This window comes from Narcine bancroftii, chromosome 7 (assembly GCF_036971445.1).
Source record: "Narcine bancroftii isolate sNarBan1 chromosome 7, sNarBan1.hap1, whole genome shotgun sequence".
NCBI lineage: Eukaryota > Metazoa > Chordata > Chondrichthyes > Torpediniformes > Narcinidae > Narcine > Narcine bancroftii.
The window spans coordinates 3350731-3369538 of record NC_091475.1 but is presented as its reverse complement, the minus strand read 5'-3'; the positions used below and the strand labels follow the sequence as shown (position 1 = coordinate 3369538).

Sequence of the window (18808 nt, the reverse complement as noted above, 5' to 3'; positions counted from 1 at the left end):
CAGAACCTGAGGAGCCATTTCATCTGGGTCTGACAGACTTGTCTACCCTTAGACTAGTGGTTCCCAACCTTTTACTTTCCACTCACTCATACCACTTTAAGTAATCCCTATGCCATAAGTGTTCTGTGATTAGTAAGTGATTGCTTAAGGTGGGATGTTGAGAATCACTGCTCTAGACCCAATTATTACTGAAATATTTTGCTTGAGAAAAATTGTCATTGGTCCTTTGGACCCCTTTGGAGTTATGAAACTGTGCACATAACGAATCAATTTGGAATGATTAAAACAGTGGTTTTCAAACTTTTTCTTTCCACCCACATACCACTTTAGGCAATCCCTTAGACCATTTAGCTTCCCAAGTACCTTCTCTCTCATGATCTTGACTGCACTCACTTTTCCTCCCAGAGAGTCTGGTATACTACTAATGTCTTCCACTATGAAGACTGATCCAAAATATTCATTCAGTTCCTCTGCCTTATCCTTGTCTCTTGTTATAATTTCTCCTTCTATGTCTACTTTGGTCACTCTTTTTATATATTTAAAAATGCTTTTAGTATCCTCTATTATTTGCTAGCCTCCTTTCATACTTCTTCTTTTCCTTCCTAATCAACTTTTTAGTTGTCTTTTAAGTTTCCCAGTCCTCTATCTTCCCTCTAATTTTTGCATCCTTTGTTTTAACTTCTTTTGTCAACTACATTTGTCTCATTTTTCCATTCACCAATTTCTTTCCTTTTGGTATGTACCTGTCCTGCACTTTCCTCATTTCTCGCACAAACTCCAGGCAATGCTGATCTGCTGTGTTTCCCATTAGTGTGCTTTTCCCCTCACATGTGACAGTATTTATCCAGTATTATACAGACATTTATATGGTGTTCATGAGGATCAGGGGAATTGATGTAAATTTTCTGTGGAACCATATGTACCAGGTTGCATTTATACCTTTATCATGAAATGTCCCAAGTTATTGCATTAAATTTTAACATTTTTGTGAAAACTTGGATACACTTGGTCAGGAAGTAGGTATCAAATTGAGAGAGAGACACCAAAAAAAAGGGATTGAAGGCTTTGACTATGATCAAGCCAGCCAAAATGGCTCAATGATGGAGGCAAAAATGGTGATGAACAAGTGGAGAAATACACACACTTCTTGGAGTTTTGAAAGGCTGGTGAAGTTGCAGATATTGAATCTGCTGATGCCAAAGACAGGGTATGATTATTTGCAAATATTTACAAATGTTATGTCCTTGCTATTGTAGAAGTTGCAATGGAGATTTGTGCACAATTTCCATATTTTTACACTGTTCAGAATTTGTATGTGAAGGAATTGACAAGAAGACAACATTTTACTGTGCATATTGCACGTTGTTATTGCTCTACATTTTAAAACAACCATGATTTGAAAGTAAAGCCTATTGGTTTGGCAAAGAGGAAAAAGTTATGAAAATGATATATATTTCATTCATATTTTTAAACATATAAAATATTCCTCACAACTACCAGACTCCTAAAAACACAAACATTTGAAGACCAAAAGTATCCAGTAACACATTAATTACATCATCAAGATAATTATATTATATATACTTTTCAAATCTTCCTTGTGCCATTAATGACTTTACAACTAGAAAAAGTTTGCACTGCATATGGCTTGACAAAAGAGTGATGGGAGTATAGTTGTTAAATTACTGGTTCGAGTGTTAGACCACTAATCCAGAAATAATATGAATCCACAATTCAAGTGGGAATTGATGTGAGACCAGGTTAACGTAATTGGCCATACTTATCATAGAACAGCCCACAGGAGAATCTGGATCTACCAATGCCACTGACTCTTCATTACCTCTTGGTTCAAGAACAATTTATGGATATAAATTGCATGAAATACATGTACCAGGAACAACCAAGGCAGCATGGTTAGCACAATGTTACAGAGCCAGCAACTCAAGTTCGAATCTGGCACTGTCTGTAACGTTTGTATGTTACCCCTTTGTCCACGTGGGTTTCCTCCGGGTGCTCCGGTTTCCTCCCACATTTCGAAGATGAGCAGGGTTAGACGGTTAATTGGCATGAGAACTTAGGAAGCGCAGGCTCATGGGCTGGAAAGGCCTGTTGCAGTGCTCTCTCTCTGAAAATTCAAATTAAGTAATTGCGAACAGCATTATGCAACAGATTCGTTGCCTAGGAATATACATACAACACCCAAATATAGAGTTTACAGCGAGAAAAGATACAGGATCTAGTGTCATCTTGTAGTAATATAACAATTGCAAGCAGCACCCATTTTTATGTCAGGTCTCAGAATTATCATAATACAAAATAACCACAAGGGGGAAGTTAGTTGAGAAACCAACAACTCACTAAGAATCCACAGACTGTGACAACATGGACTTTGAAAAGAGCACTGATCTCAGAAAACATTTGAAACTTTGTGACCATATTTGAAAATTCTGCTTCTGGAAGGTTGCCCAAGTTTGTGTTGTTGCCACAGTTTATAATAAGGAAAGCTCGATTGAGTTTATTGTCATGTACATATGTACAACATACAGAAAGTCTTATTTGTTGCAACTTCCCAGGTTCTTTAAGCACACTAACAATTTAAATATAATTAACTTGCAAGATGCTCCAAAGAATTTAAAAAAAAAGTTAAACAGAAAAAGATAAAAGAAAATAAATAGAAAATATTCAGTTTGCCAGTTCTGCAAAAAATATCAACAGTGCAGACAGATCTTTGGTGGTCTTGTACTGTTATGGTTCAGTGATACAGGGAGGTTTGAGCTGTTAGAACAGGCAGTGTCAAACTGGAGATATTTCAAATCTGTTGTTTAGCTACTCTCAAGGACACAAACTGGCATCTCATAAAAATTGTCCCACATTAATGATCCTCATTCTGAATTTAAAGATCTTATTCCAAGCTAAAATACACAGAGTGGCATTCAAGAAATATGTCGAGGAATTCAATGACATGGCAAGCAATGTTTCAGATTATAATCTTGATGCATCATTTAAAACAAAATTCAAAGAGCATAACATTTTAAATGAAAGGTAGAAATGTTACATTACTTCCAAGCAACCTGTAATCTGAATTGAAGTCTTATTAAATTACCTTACCCAATACAATCACTTCAATTGTTTGTTTCCGATCACCTTGCAGGTCAAAAGGTGTTTTAACTTCAATCACGTAAGTTCCACTATCAGTCATTTGGGTCTTCTTAATTGTGATTGAACAGTCATTGTCATTAACATTTCCTGTAAAATTTGCTCTGTCCTTGTACAAATTTCCAATGCTGTAAATTCCATCGTAGAAGTATTGAATTACATCGATCTTTTTAAAAAAAAAAGTATGATTGACAATCAGGGTTCTGCTTACAATTCCTACAGTAGCACATGCTTACTACTCTCAGACTTTAAGGGAGTGTTTCTCTTTTAAATATCTTTTCAATTCTCTCTGATGTGCAAGTATGCAATCCTAAAAATCACATATTATTCTATTACAGAAATTTGTCTGGATTTATAGTCACATCGTGTTCTAGTATTTGACCATCCACTCTACTGCCAGATTCAGTGTTGGGACCAGTACAAATCTCCCAAGCTTAGGGAAGGATGCCCTTCACACCCCACCCTCCCAACCTGCAGCCAGGAGACATTAGCAGAAGAAGCAAACCAATCCTGATTTTTAAAGTCCAGGTAATAAGGTAGCTTTATTATTTAATTTACACTTATATTTTAATTAACTTTTAGTCATTTAATTAATGTTAAATATTATTTTAATTTCCAAGTAATTATATTTGAATTGAATATCTATTTGAATTGCTTATTTTTTAATGTTTTTGAATATCATAAAAACGGTTTAAAACACAACTGTGGCCTGTAAAAATGCCATCGGCATTTTCTGGAAGTGGACCCAAAATCTTGCTTAGCATTTAAGAACTCCCCTAATTCATGAGATGCCTGCACCAAACCAGCCTCAAAGTATATTGGACTCTGAGATTCACGTGATGCAGGAAAATAGTGGGGCCAACACGAGTAGCTAAAGTGAGTGCAATTCAGCTCATGTCTCTACAGTTGGGAGATTTTTTTTAAAAACACATCTTTGGAACACAAAATAAATTCCATTTGGAAAATCCATGATGACTAGAAGCAATTGATGTGAGGATTTATTAAAGTTGGTGATAATGGAGTTGTTCATGCTTTAAAGCATTAATGCATTATGAAGACAAATAAATCTTTTACAAAATCTGAGAAATGGATCATAGATGTCTGATGTTAGTTATGAGCCATGGTTGGCTGAGGCCATTGGAAAGAGACATATATAGTGGCATAAAAATGTGCTGCTCATGTCCTGTCACCTTTTCTGCTTAAAATCTCATTCATCATTAAATACAATCTTCAACTTATGATAACATTGATATTGGAACATATCCTCTGCAATTGACAGAGGTCAATTATACAAGTCACATGTTTAAATGTTCTATTACGACATTATGGAGACAAAACTGTTGAACTGTTTCAACAGCCTTTTGATTTCTTTAACTCAATATTTCAAGATTAGCATAAAAATAACAAATATATACATACACACATACACATGTTGAAAGTTAACAAAAATCAAGAGAAAACTGCAGATGCTGGAAATCCGAAGTTAAAACAAAAAAGGTGGAAATCAGGCAGTATATGTAACAACAGGAACAAAAATTAACAATTCAAAGATCCTTCATCACAACATTCTGTTAAAGTTTCTTTGACCTGAAACATTTGCTGAATGTTTCCAGCATTTAGCTTTTATTACATGTTGAATTTCTAAAGATGCAAACCAACAAAATAAAGTATGGATTAAAAATGGAATCTCTTGGTGCTTTGATTAGAATTCATAACTTGTTAAATGAATTGTAAAGTTCAGTATGATTGCAGGGAGGCAGATTTAAGGTTCAAAGTTCAGATTTATTGTCAGTACATACATGACAACACATTCATACTTAGCCCAATGCTCTATTCACTACACATCCACGACTGTGTGGCCAGGCACAAATCCAATGCCATCTACAAGTTTTCCGATGACACCACAGTTGTCGGTAGAATCACGAACAGCAATGAGGAAGTGTACAGGAGGGAGATAGATCTGCTCGTCGAATGGTGTAACAACAACAACAACCTTATGCTCAAAGTCAGCAAAACCAAGGAGATGATTGTGGACTTCAGGAGGAAGACCGGGGAACATGACCCAGTCCTCATCAAAGGCTCAGTAGTGGAGAGGGTCAAGAATTTCAAATTCCTGGGTGAACATCTCTGAAGATCTGTCCTGGAGCCTCCATGTTAATGCAATCACAAAGAAGGCCCATCAGCAGCTATGCTTTGTGAGGTGTCTGAGGAGATTCAGTATTATCACAGAAGACTCTCGTAAACATCTACAGATATACCATAAAGAGCATTCTGTCTTGTTGCATCACTGTCTGGTATGGAGGCACCAACTCTCAGGTCAAGAATAAACTCGAGGCCTGAGACATCACAGGCTCCAGACTTCACTCCATTGAGGACATCTATCTTCAAAGACTCCCACCACCCAGGCCATGCCCTCTTCACTCTGCTACCATAGGGGAAAAGGTTCAGGAACCTAAAGACAAGCACTCAGCGGCACAAGGACAGCTTCTTCCTCATTGCCATCAGATTCCTGAATGATCAATGAAGCACAGACATGGCCTGACTTTTCGTGCCCTATTATTGTTATTTTTATTTTTTTTGTAGTAATGTCGTAAAATGGTTATTTTATGAATGTTTCCACTGTGATGCTGCCACAAAACACTGAATTTCATGACTTGTTCATGACAATAAATCCTGATTCTGATTTAAATCTCAAGATTCTTTTTCCTATGAACCAGGCTGAATTTCTACTCATCAGTAACTGTAAACTGTACTCAAAAAGAAAGATACCTGGACCTATACAAAAGAGAGAAATGTAAACAAAGAAAGAAATGTGAACTGCAATGCAGAAAAAAAATTCAATAATAAATTCCGTGCAAAATCCTTAAAAGGCTAGTTTTGGAGTCTCATTGTAGAGGGCTATCAACAGTTCCTAAACCTGGTGGTACAAGTCTTAAGAAGATGTACCTCTTTCCTGATGGTAGCAGTGATAAGAGAATGTCCTGGGTGGTGTGGATCAATAATTGCTACAATTCTCTGACAGCAACGTTCTATGTAGATGATCTCAATGTTGGGGAGTGTTTTGTCTGTGATGTACTGGGCTGTGTCCACTAACTTCTGCAGTGCATTCTGCTCAGAGTATTGGTGCCCCCATAGCCAGGCGTTAATCTAGACAGTCAGGACACTTTTCACTGCACATCTGCAAATATTGGCCAAGGTTAACAATGTCATACTGAACTTCCACAAGTTGCTGAGGAAATAGAGGTGCTAATGTGCTTTCTTCACAATACCATTGGTGTGTTGGGTCCAGGAAAGGTCCTCTGAGATAGTGACTCCCAAGAATTTCAATTTGCTCACCTTCTTCACCTGAGCCCCCCATGATCACTAGATCACACACCTCTTTTTTTTTCTTCCTGAAATCTACAATAAGATCCTTAGTTTGGTGACAGAGTGCAAGGTTGTTGTTAGTACACCATTCAACCAAGTTTTCAATCTCCCGTCTGTATGCTGACTCGTTGCCCCTTTTTATACAAGCCACTACTGTGGGATTGTCAGCAAATTTGTAAATGGTGTGGTTGTCAGGCCAAGCCATGCAGTCATAGGTGTAAAGCAAGTAGAGCAGGGGGCTAAATATGCAGTTCTGTGATGCTCTGGGGCTGATAAGAGATTGTGGAGGAGATGTTCTTGCCAATCCTCAATGCTTGGGGTTTCGAGGGAAGGAAATCCTGGATCCAATTCACATTGGGAATTGAGGCCAAGTCATGGAGTGTGCTGATTAGTTTTGAGGGATGATGGCATTGAATGCAAACTTAGTCATGATGTATGTTTGCTCTCCAGGTGTTCCAGGGTTTTGTGTAGCCAGTGAGAAGGTTTCTGCTGAAGACCTGTGCTGCAGTATGGAAATTGGAATTGATTCATGTCGCCATTCAGACAGGAGCTGATATACTTTAACTCCAGCCTCTCAAAATCCACTAGTCAGTCATTTAGGCAGATTACCACACTCTTGGGCACCAGTACGCTTGAGGTCTGTTTGAGTTGATGGGTATTATACCCTGTTAGAGAGGTGTGATGATATCTATGAATGGCCAACACAGGTTTTCAGTACTTGGCTGGGTACTCCACCTTCACTGGATGTTTTCCTTGTACTCACTCTCCTGAAGGCTGCCCACATATCATCCTTGGATACTGACTGTAGAGGATCATCAGGCAGTGGCCAAAGTTTCTTGAGCTCACCTGAAAGTTGAGCTTTGATGTCTCCTATTGCACCAGACATAGGTTTGGAGCAGGCTGCATCATTTAGGTCCTGCTGCAGATATTAGGCATCCTTTGTTGCTTCCATTCTCATCTGGATTCTCCACTTTGCCTGGAAGATGGCTTTCCATAGGTCAAACCTACTCCTTGTGTATAGTGTCTGGATCTCTGGGCTTAAATCTGGTTCTCAGCAGGTTCCAGATTTCATTGTTCAACTAGATTTTCTGGTTGGGGAAATCCCTGAGCAATTTGGTGGGGACACATCCATAGCTGCTTTGATAAAAGTCCATGATGGTCCTGATGCAATCACTCAAATCCTCAGCTGAGTTCTTGAACACCATCAAATCCACTGACCCAAGGCAGTCCTGGCACAGTTTTTAGTCTCCCGTGACCACCTTATGGCTGTCCTGATCTCTGGATCCTCTTTTTTTAAGACTCTCTCTGCATGCAGGCAGAAGGAGCACCATCACGTGATCTAAATTACCAAGATGCAGACTTGGGAAAGAATGACAAGCTTTCCTTATCTTAGTATAGCAGAGATCAAGTATGGTACAGCAGGATGGTGTCATTGCTTCTTATGTCTGCCAAACTAACCTTGTATTTGTACTCATTGCTCTGCATGAACTAGGCTCAGAAAAAAAGGACCAATTAGATGCAAGAAACAACTCCCCCTCTCCTAGCCAAGAAACTACAGATGCTGTAATCTGGAACCAAAAAACAAACTGCTTGAGAATCTCAGTAGGATGAGCAATATCTGTTGAAGGAAAGGAATTGTTGACCATACAAGTCAAAACCCTCGGTCGTGAGAGAGTAGAGAGAAAGGAGATGGTATAAAGAGGCAAGGAGAAGGGGTGAGATGGGGATGGTAGGTGATAAGTGGACCAAGGTGGGGGAAAGGAATGACAGACAGATCAAATCAGACAGGGTGGAGACACAAAGACTACAAATATGCGAGAAGGTGATAATGGTAACCATTCAATGGAGAGACAGGCTTATACAGTAGAAGCATTTTGGAGAGTGGATCCAGTGCTGAAGTTAATGGGGGGGGGGAAGGGGGGGTTTTTGATAAAGTGAGTGATATGATTGTATTCAATTAAATCAGTGCATAGACATCATTGTTGGTATTAATTTCAATGCAAAAAATATGATAGGTTCAGGTGAGATGAGGCTAAAGTGAATGAGTCCAGCTGTATTTTCATTCAGCCACAAGCAGCTCCTGGGCCTATGGACATGTTTGAAAATGCAGATTTCAGTGATATCTCAAAGATCTGTTACAATGGGACAGAATTTTACTCTAATATTTCTGCCTGATATTTTGTCAGATAATCCTTGTGGAGCAAAACAGTAACCCATAACAATAATCTGAAATCTAACAGTGTTTCCTAAATGGTGAATAACCCTAGAAGCAGCCTCGTGTCAGAGAGTCTTTGGAGTCCATAAAAATAGATTACTTAAAAGTCATGGACAAGTACAGAAAATCATTAAATAATTCAAATTATAGGATGATTGTCTTTGTATCTGAACAACAGGATGTCAAGGGATAGATGTTAAGCAATATTTACACAAAACCCTGGTTAAACTCTTCCTGGAGTACTGTAAATAACATTGGGCATTACAGCATATGTGGGATGTACATTGTCTTCCCTCTGGCTGCAGGGAGACATCAGTAGGACCTGGATTATGAGTTAAATTCCAAGGACAGGTTTAACAGTTTGTCTTTAATTCCCTGATGATTATAAGTTTAGAGATGGCTAAGTTGGAGAGCAGATAAGCATCGATGAGAATTTGTCAGGTTGCAGGAGCTGGTATGGACTCGAGGATATAAGCGAGTTAAGACATAAAAAGGATCTTGGCGCAGATAAGCTATTTCACTGGTCATTGAGGGGCTCTGGTAAACTGTAAAACATAGAGCCAAGCCTTTCCAAGATTTCAGGAATCGCCTCCACACGTAGAAACTCTGGGTGGCTTGAAACCTTCTTCCATAAGCAGTATCTGATGGCAGGAGGTTTATTAGTTTCATCAAAGATGGATGGATTTTTATGAACCAAGATATTTAAGAGTTGAAGCACAAGCTGGGTCTACAAGTTAAGCCATGGACCAGACATGATGAAATATAGTTATGAATGGCTTCCTATCAATTCCTGGATGAGGAAAAACTTAATTATAAATTTTGTGAGCAATTCATTTAATAAACTACTTCCACTTACCAATCCCTCTTGTGGTTCTTGCAGTCGAATCCATTCAATGTTAAGATTATCTTTATTTACTGCTGTGGTTTTATAGTTGCATTCAAAATGTAAATCATCTCCTCGACCGATTTCTATTAAGGTTTTGGCAACTTCAACTGTCATGGCATTCAAAGTTGTTAGTACTAAGATTTAATAAAAAAAAAGAATATAAATTCTTGATTACTTTCTTAAGCCAAACTGAACCTGTAAAATACCAGTTTCCCTTTTCTCAAATCCTATCCAGTTCATATAAAACATTACAACACATTTATGATTAAAATAGTCTTCTTCCAATTAATACTGAAATAGACAACAAATAAATTTCCTGTAGCAAGACAAATCAGGGCTTCTCCCTGTCAGATATGTGACCCTTTAAAAGACTATTGCATTTGAAATAGATTTTCTCCATCCAAGTGAAAGTGAATGTTCATTCATGGTATATTTAGTGAGACCAAGTGGAGCTAGAGTGTTGAAAAACTAAAAGACATTGCGTGATTTCTTTTTTTTTTGTTATTGCACCAGTCACTGGACATCAAGGATTTTTCTTCCTGATCACTTTTGGGTGTATATTAGGGACTTTAAGGTGCTAATCACCTTTCCATTTAAAAAAAAATATATCATATTTTTGTGATTTCCTGTCATATTGCAAGTCTACTTCAAGCATGTAAAACCATGAAATGCCACATGTCATTGAAAATTCATTTTCTGCATTCACACTTAGGGTTTTTCTCTGCTGATCTTGGTGCAGTCAGTGACGAACATGGTGAAAGGTTTCACCCCAGGACATTGCAACCATAGAAAAGCGGTATCAGGGCAACTGGAACCCATCAATACTGGCCAACTATTGTTGGACACTGACACAAGAGGCATCAGATGATAAGTACAAACAAAAATCAACCGCAAAACATTTTTAGGTCAATTTAGGTCAGCATCATTATGTGGTTAAACATGCTAAATTCAATAAAAGTTAAATCTCCACTTTTAGGAGATTTAACTTTTAGGAAATCTTTCTTTGGCTTGGCTTCGCGGACGAAGATTTATGGAGGGGGTAAAAAGTCCACGTCAGCTGCAGGCTCGTTTGTGGCTGACCAGTCCGATGCGGGACAGGCAGACACGATTGCAGCGGTTGCAAGGGAAAATTGGTTGGTTGGGGTTGGGTGTTGGGTTTTTCCTCCTTTGCCTTTTGTCAGTGAGGTGGGCTCTGCGGTCTTCTTCAAAGGAGGCTGCTGCCCGCCAAACTGTGAGGCGCCAAGATGCACGGTTTGAGGCGTTATCAGCCCACTGGCGGTGGTCAATGTGGCAGGCACCAAGAGATTTCTTTAGGCAGTCCTTGTACCTTTTCTTTGGTGCACCTCTGTCACGGTGGCCAGTGGAGAGCTCGCCATATAATACGATCTTGGGAAGGCGATGGTCCTCCATTCTGGAGACGTGACCCATCCAGCGCAGCTGGATCTTCAGCAGCGTGGACTCGATGCTGTCGACCTCTGCCATCTCGAGTACCTCGACGTTAGGGGTGTGAGCGCTCCAATGGATGTTGAGGATGGAGCGGAGACAACGCTGGTGGAAGCGTTCTAGGAGCCGTAGGTGGTGCCGGTAGAGGACCCATGATTCGGAGCCGAACAGGAGTGTGGGTATGACAACGGCTCTGTATACGCTTATCTTTGTGAGGTTTTTCAGTTGGTTGTTTTTCCAGACTCTTTTGTGTAGTCTTCCAAAGGCGCTATTTGCCTTGGCGAGTCTGTTGTCTATCTCATTGTCGATCCTTGCATCTGATGAAATGGTGCAGCCGAGATAGGTAAACTGGTTGACCGTTTTGAGTTTTGTGTGCCCGATGGAGATGTGGGGGGGCTGATGGAGGACCTCAGTTTTCTTCAGGCTGACTTCCAGGCCAAACATTTTGGCAGTTTCCGCAAAGCAGGACGTCAAGCGCTGAAGAGCTGGCTCTGAATGGGCAACTAAAGCGGCATCATCTGCAAAGAGTAGTTCACGGACAAGTTTCTCTTGTGTCTTGGTGTGAGCTTGCAGGCGCCTCAGATTGAAGAGACTGCCATCCGTGCGGTACCGGATGTAAACAGCGTCTTCATTGTTGGGGTCTTTCATGGCTTGGTTCAGCATCATGCTGAAGAAGATTGAAAAGAGGGTTGGTGCGAGAACACAGCCTTGCTTCACGCCATTGTTAATGGAGAAGGGTTCAGAGAGCTCATTGCTGTATCTGACCCGACCTTGTTGGTTTTCGTGCAGTTGGATAATCATGTTGAGGAACTTTGGGGGACATCCGATGCGCAAATACTAGAACTTTTAGGAAATAGGAAATATGAAATTATCTTTGTGTTCAGTTTGAAGTTTCTATCATAATCCCCAGTTTCTTTTCAGGAAGCAAACCTTTGGGGAAAAAAAATTATTGTCCAGTGTAGTTTGTTAAGTAAAAATTAAACAGGAAGAGTGATAACAGGTCAGAATCATACATCCTGTCTGGTTTGTGCACTGGTTGCTATTCAACAAGCTGCTAATTAACTTGCTGTTTGAAACTCAGTTGTTATGCTGACCAAGTAGATATTGTTACGAGTCCAGAGGACCCCAAAAACCAACAGCAATGGATATTCACTACAACACAGGGTTACTTAAACAAAGGTAGTTTTTAATTATAATTGAACAAGAAAACAGAATTAGACTTTAACTTATTACTTAACCTACTTAACTAACCTACCTAACTACTCAATCCCCCCCCCCCCCTCTTACACTAAGCACAGGAGTGTGTAATGTAAATTTAAGATTAGAAAAATTCTTTGGATCACAGTCCAATCTCACTGGTTGCAGGCAATTCTTGTACTGTGCACAGAAGTTAGCATTAATAAAGTTCACCAGTTTTTGGTGCTTCACAGGCAAATGGTTACCACTCAGGAGGGTTCTAGCTGGTTTTCAGAGAGAGATTCCTTTTCCAGGACATCCACAACTGATTCCTTTTCCATCAGTCTTGCTGATGAAACTTTCCCCCTTCAGGGTTTTCCAGATGATCCTCTTTCTTTCGGGTCACTTTTCACACTGCCAGCCTTCACCTTCGACCAGGCAGCCTTCCAAAGTTTGCCAGCTTTGTCCTTCTGGAAATAATTACTGTCTCCCCTCTCTGTGTTTCACACCCTCCCTCTCTGAGAGCAAAACAGTTCTCCTCTGCCTGCAAAGATCACATGCTCTCCCAGGCAAGCTGCTGTCCATACTTTGTTGCCTCCTGCAAAAAGCATTCTACAAAAGTCCTGCAAATATTCTGTGTTTTGAAATGTGTGTGTGTGAAAGCTGCTCTAGCAATTCCTCCCAAACCACCTCTAAATACTCTGTCACAATATACTGCATGTATTCTGCTTTCCTGTTCCATAGACAGAAAATCTAAAAGATTTCAACAGAAAATCCACTTCTTGTTTTGGCTAAATTTTCTGTGACTCAACTATAATTTGGAATTGTTCTGAAGTAGCTGTTAGGCAGAGAATAGCAAGTTCTCCGACAATGTGAATAATATGCAATGAGGAAAACGTTCTCATCCTGGGGTGGAGTTATCTTGTAAACAGCTAGTACTGAAGGTGAATCGCATCAAACAAATTCAAAAAGTTTCATAATGCAAGGGGCCAAACTTTTAGATTGGTGTCTGGAAAGATTTTTACACAAAATTCAATCACTCGTTAAAATTGCTCTGTAAAATCTCCCTTATTGTTCGCGTTAGCCGTAGAACCACTAGCAGAACTGATAAGAACAGAAAATAAAATAAAAGGGATAAAAATAAAAGACAAGGAATATAAAATCAGTCTATTTGCAGATGACGTTATAGTATACTTAACAGAACCAGAAATATCAATAAAAGAATTACATAGGAAAATGAAGGAATATGGAGAAGTGTTGGGGTACAAGATTAACGCAAATAAAAGTGAAGCAATGCCAATGAATGCGGATTTCTCAAAATTTAAGAAAGAATCACCATTCAGATGGCAAACGCAAACAATGCGATACCTAGGTATACAAATAAATAAAAACCTCGGCCATCTATATAAACTCAATTATTATCCACTAATGAAAAAATTACAAGATGACTTAGAGCATTGGAAAGACTTATCACTAACACTGACAGGAAGGATAAACTGTATTAAAATGAATATTTTCCCAAGGATACAATACCTATTTTAGACATTACCAATACGCTTAACAGAGAAATTCTTCAAGGAGTTAAAGAAAATAATAAGGAAATTTTTATGGAAAGGGGGGAAACCAAGGATAGCACTAGATAAATTAACAGAATGGTATAAACAAGGAGGCTTACAACCACCAAAATTGGTACAATGTAGGAATTTTCCAGTATTGCATCATCTGCTCAACATTTGGAAGAAGATTCATGTAGAAAGGAATAAAACAAATTACCAACTACCAAAACTAATACTGACGCAAAATCAGCTAATCCCTTTTACAATAGATAATCTTTCCTTTAGAGAATGGGAGAAAAAAGGGATCAAAAGAATAGAAAATTGTTTTTCGTGAAATAAATTATTATCCTTTGAACAAATGAAGGATAAATATAACTCACGATACAGTGTTGGCATACTACCAACTGAAATCCTACTTGAAGGACAAATTGGGAAGCAGTCTGAGGTTACCAGAGGGAAGTAATTTTGAATATGTGATTACAGACACAATGATAATCAAAAAATTTGTAACAAACATGTATATTAAACTGCAAGAAAAGGAGAATGAGGAAACAAATGGTAAAACTAAACAAAAATGGGAACAAGATCTAAACATAAAGATAAAGAATGAAACATGGGAGAAGTTATGCTCAGGAACTATGAGAAATACAATACACATGAGGTTACGTATGATACAATATAACTGGATACACAGGCTATACATTACACCTCAAAAGTTAAATAAATGGGACCCAACAGTATCTAACAGATGTTTTCGCTGTAAAAAGGAAATGGGAACAACAATTCATGCAATCTGGACATGTGAGAAAGCGAAAAAATTTTGGGAAGATCTAAACCAGATATTAAATAAAATCACAAAAAGCAATATACCAAAAAACCCAGAGATCTTCCTCCTAAGTAACATAAAAAACAAAGAATTTGGACTCGATTTGGATGGAGCACAAAAAGATTTGTTATGATAGCCCTAGCTGTAGCAAAAAAATGTATTATGTCAACCTGGAAATTGGAAGATAACTTGAGAATACAACAATGGTATATAGAAATGAATAAATGTATTCCATTAGAAAAAATAACCTATAATTTAAGAAATAACATTACAATATTTGAACAAATATGGGAGCCATACATGAAACACAATAGAGAAAACCTACCGTGGACATTTACCACCTAAAATGACAGAAGGAGAAGATAATGAAAAGAACTGACTCAGTGGAATTTCTTGTTTATTTTTATTGAGTGAAAACATTGTTTGACGGGTTTAATGTATCTTATATTCTGAACTTTAAATAAATGGGAGGGGAGGTGAGGGAGGGAGGGAGGGGAGGAGAGGGGGGGAGAAAACGACACTATATATTTAAGAAGGAAAATGTATGTATCTTAATCAATATGGTTTATAGTGTGAAAAATAAAAAATAAAAAAAAATTGCTCTGTAAAGAAACACAGCACTTGAATCATTTTACAGGAGTGTGACAGTTAATATGCTGCAGAGGTTTATTTTGTTATCTGACAATAATATTATGATATAAACAGTTTTTTCTAGCATAAATTATTTGAGCATCCTCTCACTGTTCTTTTCTTTGGCTTGGCTTAGCGGACGAAGATTTATGGAGGGGTAATGTCCACGTCAGCTGCAGGCTCGTTTGTGGCTGACAAGTCTGATGCGGGACAGGCAGACACGGTTGCAGCGGTTGCAAGGGAAAATTGGTGGGTTGGGGTTGGGTGTTGGGTTTTTCTTCCTTTGTCTTTTGACAGTGAGGTGGGCTCTGCGGTCTTCTTCAAAGGAGGTTGCTGCCCGCCGAACTGTGAGGCGCTAAGACGCACGGTTTGAGGCGAGATCAGCCCACTGGCGGTGGTCAATGTGGCAGACATCAAGAGCTTTCTTTAGGCAGTCCTTGTACCTCTTCTTTGATTCACCTCTGTCTCGGTGGCCAGTGGAGAGCTCGCCATATAACACGATCTTGGGAAGGCGATGGTCCTCCATTCTGGAGACGTGACCTACCCAGTGCAGTTTGATCTTCAGCAGTGTGGATTCGATGCTGTCGGCCTCTGCCATCTTGAGTACTTCGATGTTGGAGATGAATGTTGAGGGTGGAGTGGAGACAACGCTGGTGGAAGTGTTCTAGGAGCCGTAGGTGATGCCTCTAGAGGACCCATGATTCGGAGCCGAACAGGAGTGTGGGTATGACAACGGCTCTGCACACGTTAATCTTTGTGAGGTTTTCAGTTGGTTGTTTTCCCAGACTCTTTTGTGTAGTCTTCCAAAGGCGCTATTTGCCTTGGTGAGTCTATTGTCTATCTCGTTGTCGATCCTTGCATCCGAGGAAATGGTGCAGCCGAGGTAGGTAAACTGGTTGACCGTTTTGAGTTTTGTGTGTTAGTAGGGCATTAAAATCGTAATACAACAATGACTGGGTTTATTTAAAATGTTGTACATCCCATTTACACATTCGTGTAATCGTCGACCTCTCACCTTTTTGGCCCAAAAATCATATTTTCCATGTGACCCATGTAAAAGACAGCACCCCACTTTTGGATCCGGCTGCCCGCCCAGCTAAGCTCCCAATGCCTTGAAGAATGCAGGTACTTACCAAGGTCAAAAGTATGACCCATGTAAAAGTCGATTCCCTCCCCCCCAAAAAAAAACTAGACTATTACATGAGTATAATGTGGTCTTCAGAATCAAGACTTTCCGTTGATAATCTCTAATTTAAATATTATTCTGTCCTGAGGTGTTGTGTGCAGTAACTTAGAAAGCAGCTCATGGTGGAGGTCCTTATACTGTTCAATAAACAGTTTTTTTAATAATATAAACTGTCAGCTTCTCAAAGAAGACTCAGCAATGATAACAATTAATAAATGATCTAATGTTATGAAAAATTCAACCACATGTTGTATGCCACTGCCTCAATAGCACACAATCCAAAACACATTTCCATACCCTTTATTCCTCCAGGTTATTTTACTGTACATTCTTTCAATACCAATACAATAACTTAAATTGCCATGTATGTGCTTAAGCCAATGACCTTCCCATTGCTATTATTTAACAGTCAGCGTCTGGACATTAATTGGGTAATAAGTTGTAATTGAGGAAAGCAATATTCAACAGTTTAGTCCAAGCAGAATCTATAACAATTTTCAAAAGGAAAATAAAAATATTTGGAAGAATTTGCTTTAAAACAGGTCATCAGAGAAGGAGCAAGAAATAAATAAATGGACAGGATTTACAAAAGAGTGAAATATGGCTAAGTAACATAATTATTTTCCTTAGAATAAAGAAGCTTGTGAGAGATTTGATGATCGTGGCTGATTAAAGATAAGCTTTAAGAGGGACATTGTTTTTACTCAGAGAGCTTCTGATCTTGGGGTGGTGGAAACCAATTGAGATGGGGTAGGTACTTGAGGATGCACAATTTACAAGCCAAAGAAAAAGAAAAGAGAATAGGGCCAATGACTTTGCTATAGTTTGAGCCATTGTTGCCAAATGTTCTTATGTGCTATTACAATTATATAATTTGATCATTTTTTTCTACATAGTATCATTTTATGTGATTTGTTTGTGTGTTAATTGTTACACTAATGTTCACAAAATCATGAAAAGTGCATTTTAATTCAAGGGTCTTCCACCCACGCCCTCCCCTTACCCTTTTAATCGGGTGCCTGCCGACATTTTTTCCACACCTTGATGAATGGCTCAAGCCTGAAATGTCAGTTATGTATTTTTATCTTTGCTATATACTATTTGACCTGCTGAATTTTTTCAGCATTGTGTTTTTACTGCCTTTTAATCCCTAGGTTCCTGAATTTTATGGAAATAAGTATCTGTTGCATAATTTTTCCATATGTTTCAGTCACATCCAATTTCTGTTATCATAGCATTTCCCTGACTCCCACTGCACTGAAAATTAGCAGCAACAAAATTAAAGAACTGTAGGTGTGATCCTGTTTCCCGAATGTTCTCTTTGAGCTGTAACATGAATCAGACACATCCACCCAAGAACAATCCTTTAACATTTAAAATAAAATGCAACTTCTTTTACTAACCAAACTGATCATTGGTGATTGGGGGATGTTGGTTTGTCTCGATGATCACAATAATTGTACCTCTTTCACGAAATGATTTTGCCACATGATGAAAGGTCCTATTTAAATGCATGTTCCATGTTTTTGTCTTTACCTTTTCTAGTTATTTCAATTCCTTGCTGAGATGGGTTTTTTAATTTTTTTTTACATAACAGCATGGTAACAGGTCCTTTGGGCACATGGGCTCGTGTCGCCCAATTACAACATATTAACCTGCAAATCCCCTACATTCTTGAAGTGTGGTTGGAAACCAGAGCACCCAGAGGAAACCCATACAGACAAAGTGAGAACGTACAAACTTCCAGACATCGCTGGATTCGAACATGGATCGTTGATGTTGTAACATCGTTACGCTAACCGTGTCACCCTTTCAGCACTTTGTAAGATACCTATTTCCATAATACATTACTGAATTCATAAACAATGTTTAGGATAAATTGGGCTCAAAAATTAAGCCTCTAAATTATCCAAATACTAACAATCAATTGTTAGCCAATGTCTCAAGGAATATTTTTTCATTAATGGAATTTTGTTTCTTCTGATTATAGTTGTGGTCAAGAATTAAGCTTTACATGCATTTAAGAGTTGTAGTATCTGAGCAGTGTGGAGGCAAGAAGGATAATCAATAGGAAGAATTTATCCAGACATTTATTTCACAGAAAATGGCCAAGCTGCATTTGATCTCCTGCCTCCTCATCTATTCAACCAGAATTGAAGCTATTAGAGGTCATTGGGAACTATTCCAATTTGACCTATTACAAAGCTCCTAGTCCAAACAAATTCCATCCCAAGAGGCATATTGTTCATGAGGAAATCTCACTGAGGTTAAAGGCTTTTAAACACAATTAAATAAATCTGATGATCAGTCATTTAAAAGTTCAAGACTTTAATTTTTCTAAAGGTTTACTTAAAAACTACTTTAAGGC

The 18808-nt window shown here is 38.6% G+C and overlaps 1 protein-coding gene and 1 long non-coding RNA gene across 2 annotated transcripts in view; one reads left to right on the top strand and one right to left on the bottom strand.

The window, feature by feature from the left end:
* LOC138738403 (uncharacterized) overlaps nt 1-18288 on the top strand; it is a 30506-nt gene extending 12218 nt beyond the window's left edge. The window contains exons 3-4 of the long non-coding RNA XR_011341532.1: nt 3495-3684; nt 18038-18288. This is a non-coding gene — a long non-coding RNA (uncharacterized lncRNA). The remainder of the gene's footprint in view (nt 1-3494; nt 3685-18037) is intronic.
* LOC138738402 (cell surface A33 antigen-like) overlaps nt 1-18808 on the bottom strand; it is a 35674-nt gene that overhangs the window by 14541 nt on the left and 2325 nt on the right. Inside the window, exons 2-3 of the mRNA XM_069888514.1 lie at nt 9594-9757; nt 3109-3322 (exon numbers count right to left, since the gene is read on the bottom strand). Coding sequence (XP_069744615.1) covers nt 3109-3322; nt 9594-9757 — 378 coding nt within the window. The remainder of the gene's footprint in view (nt 1-3108; nt 3323-9593; nt 9758-18808) is intronic.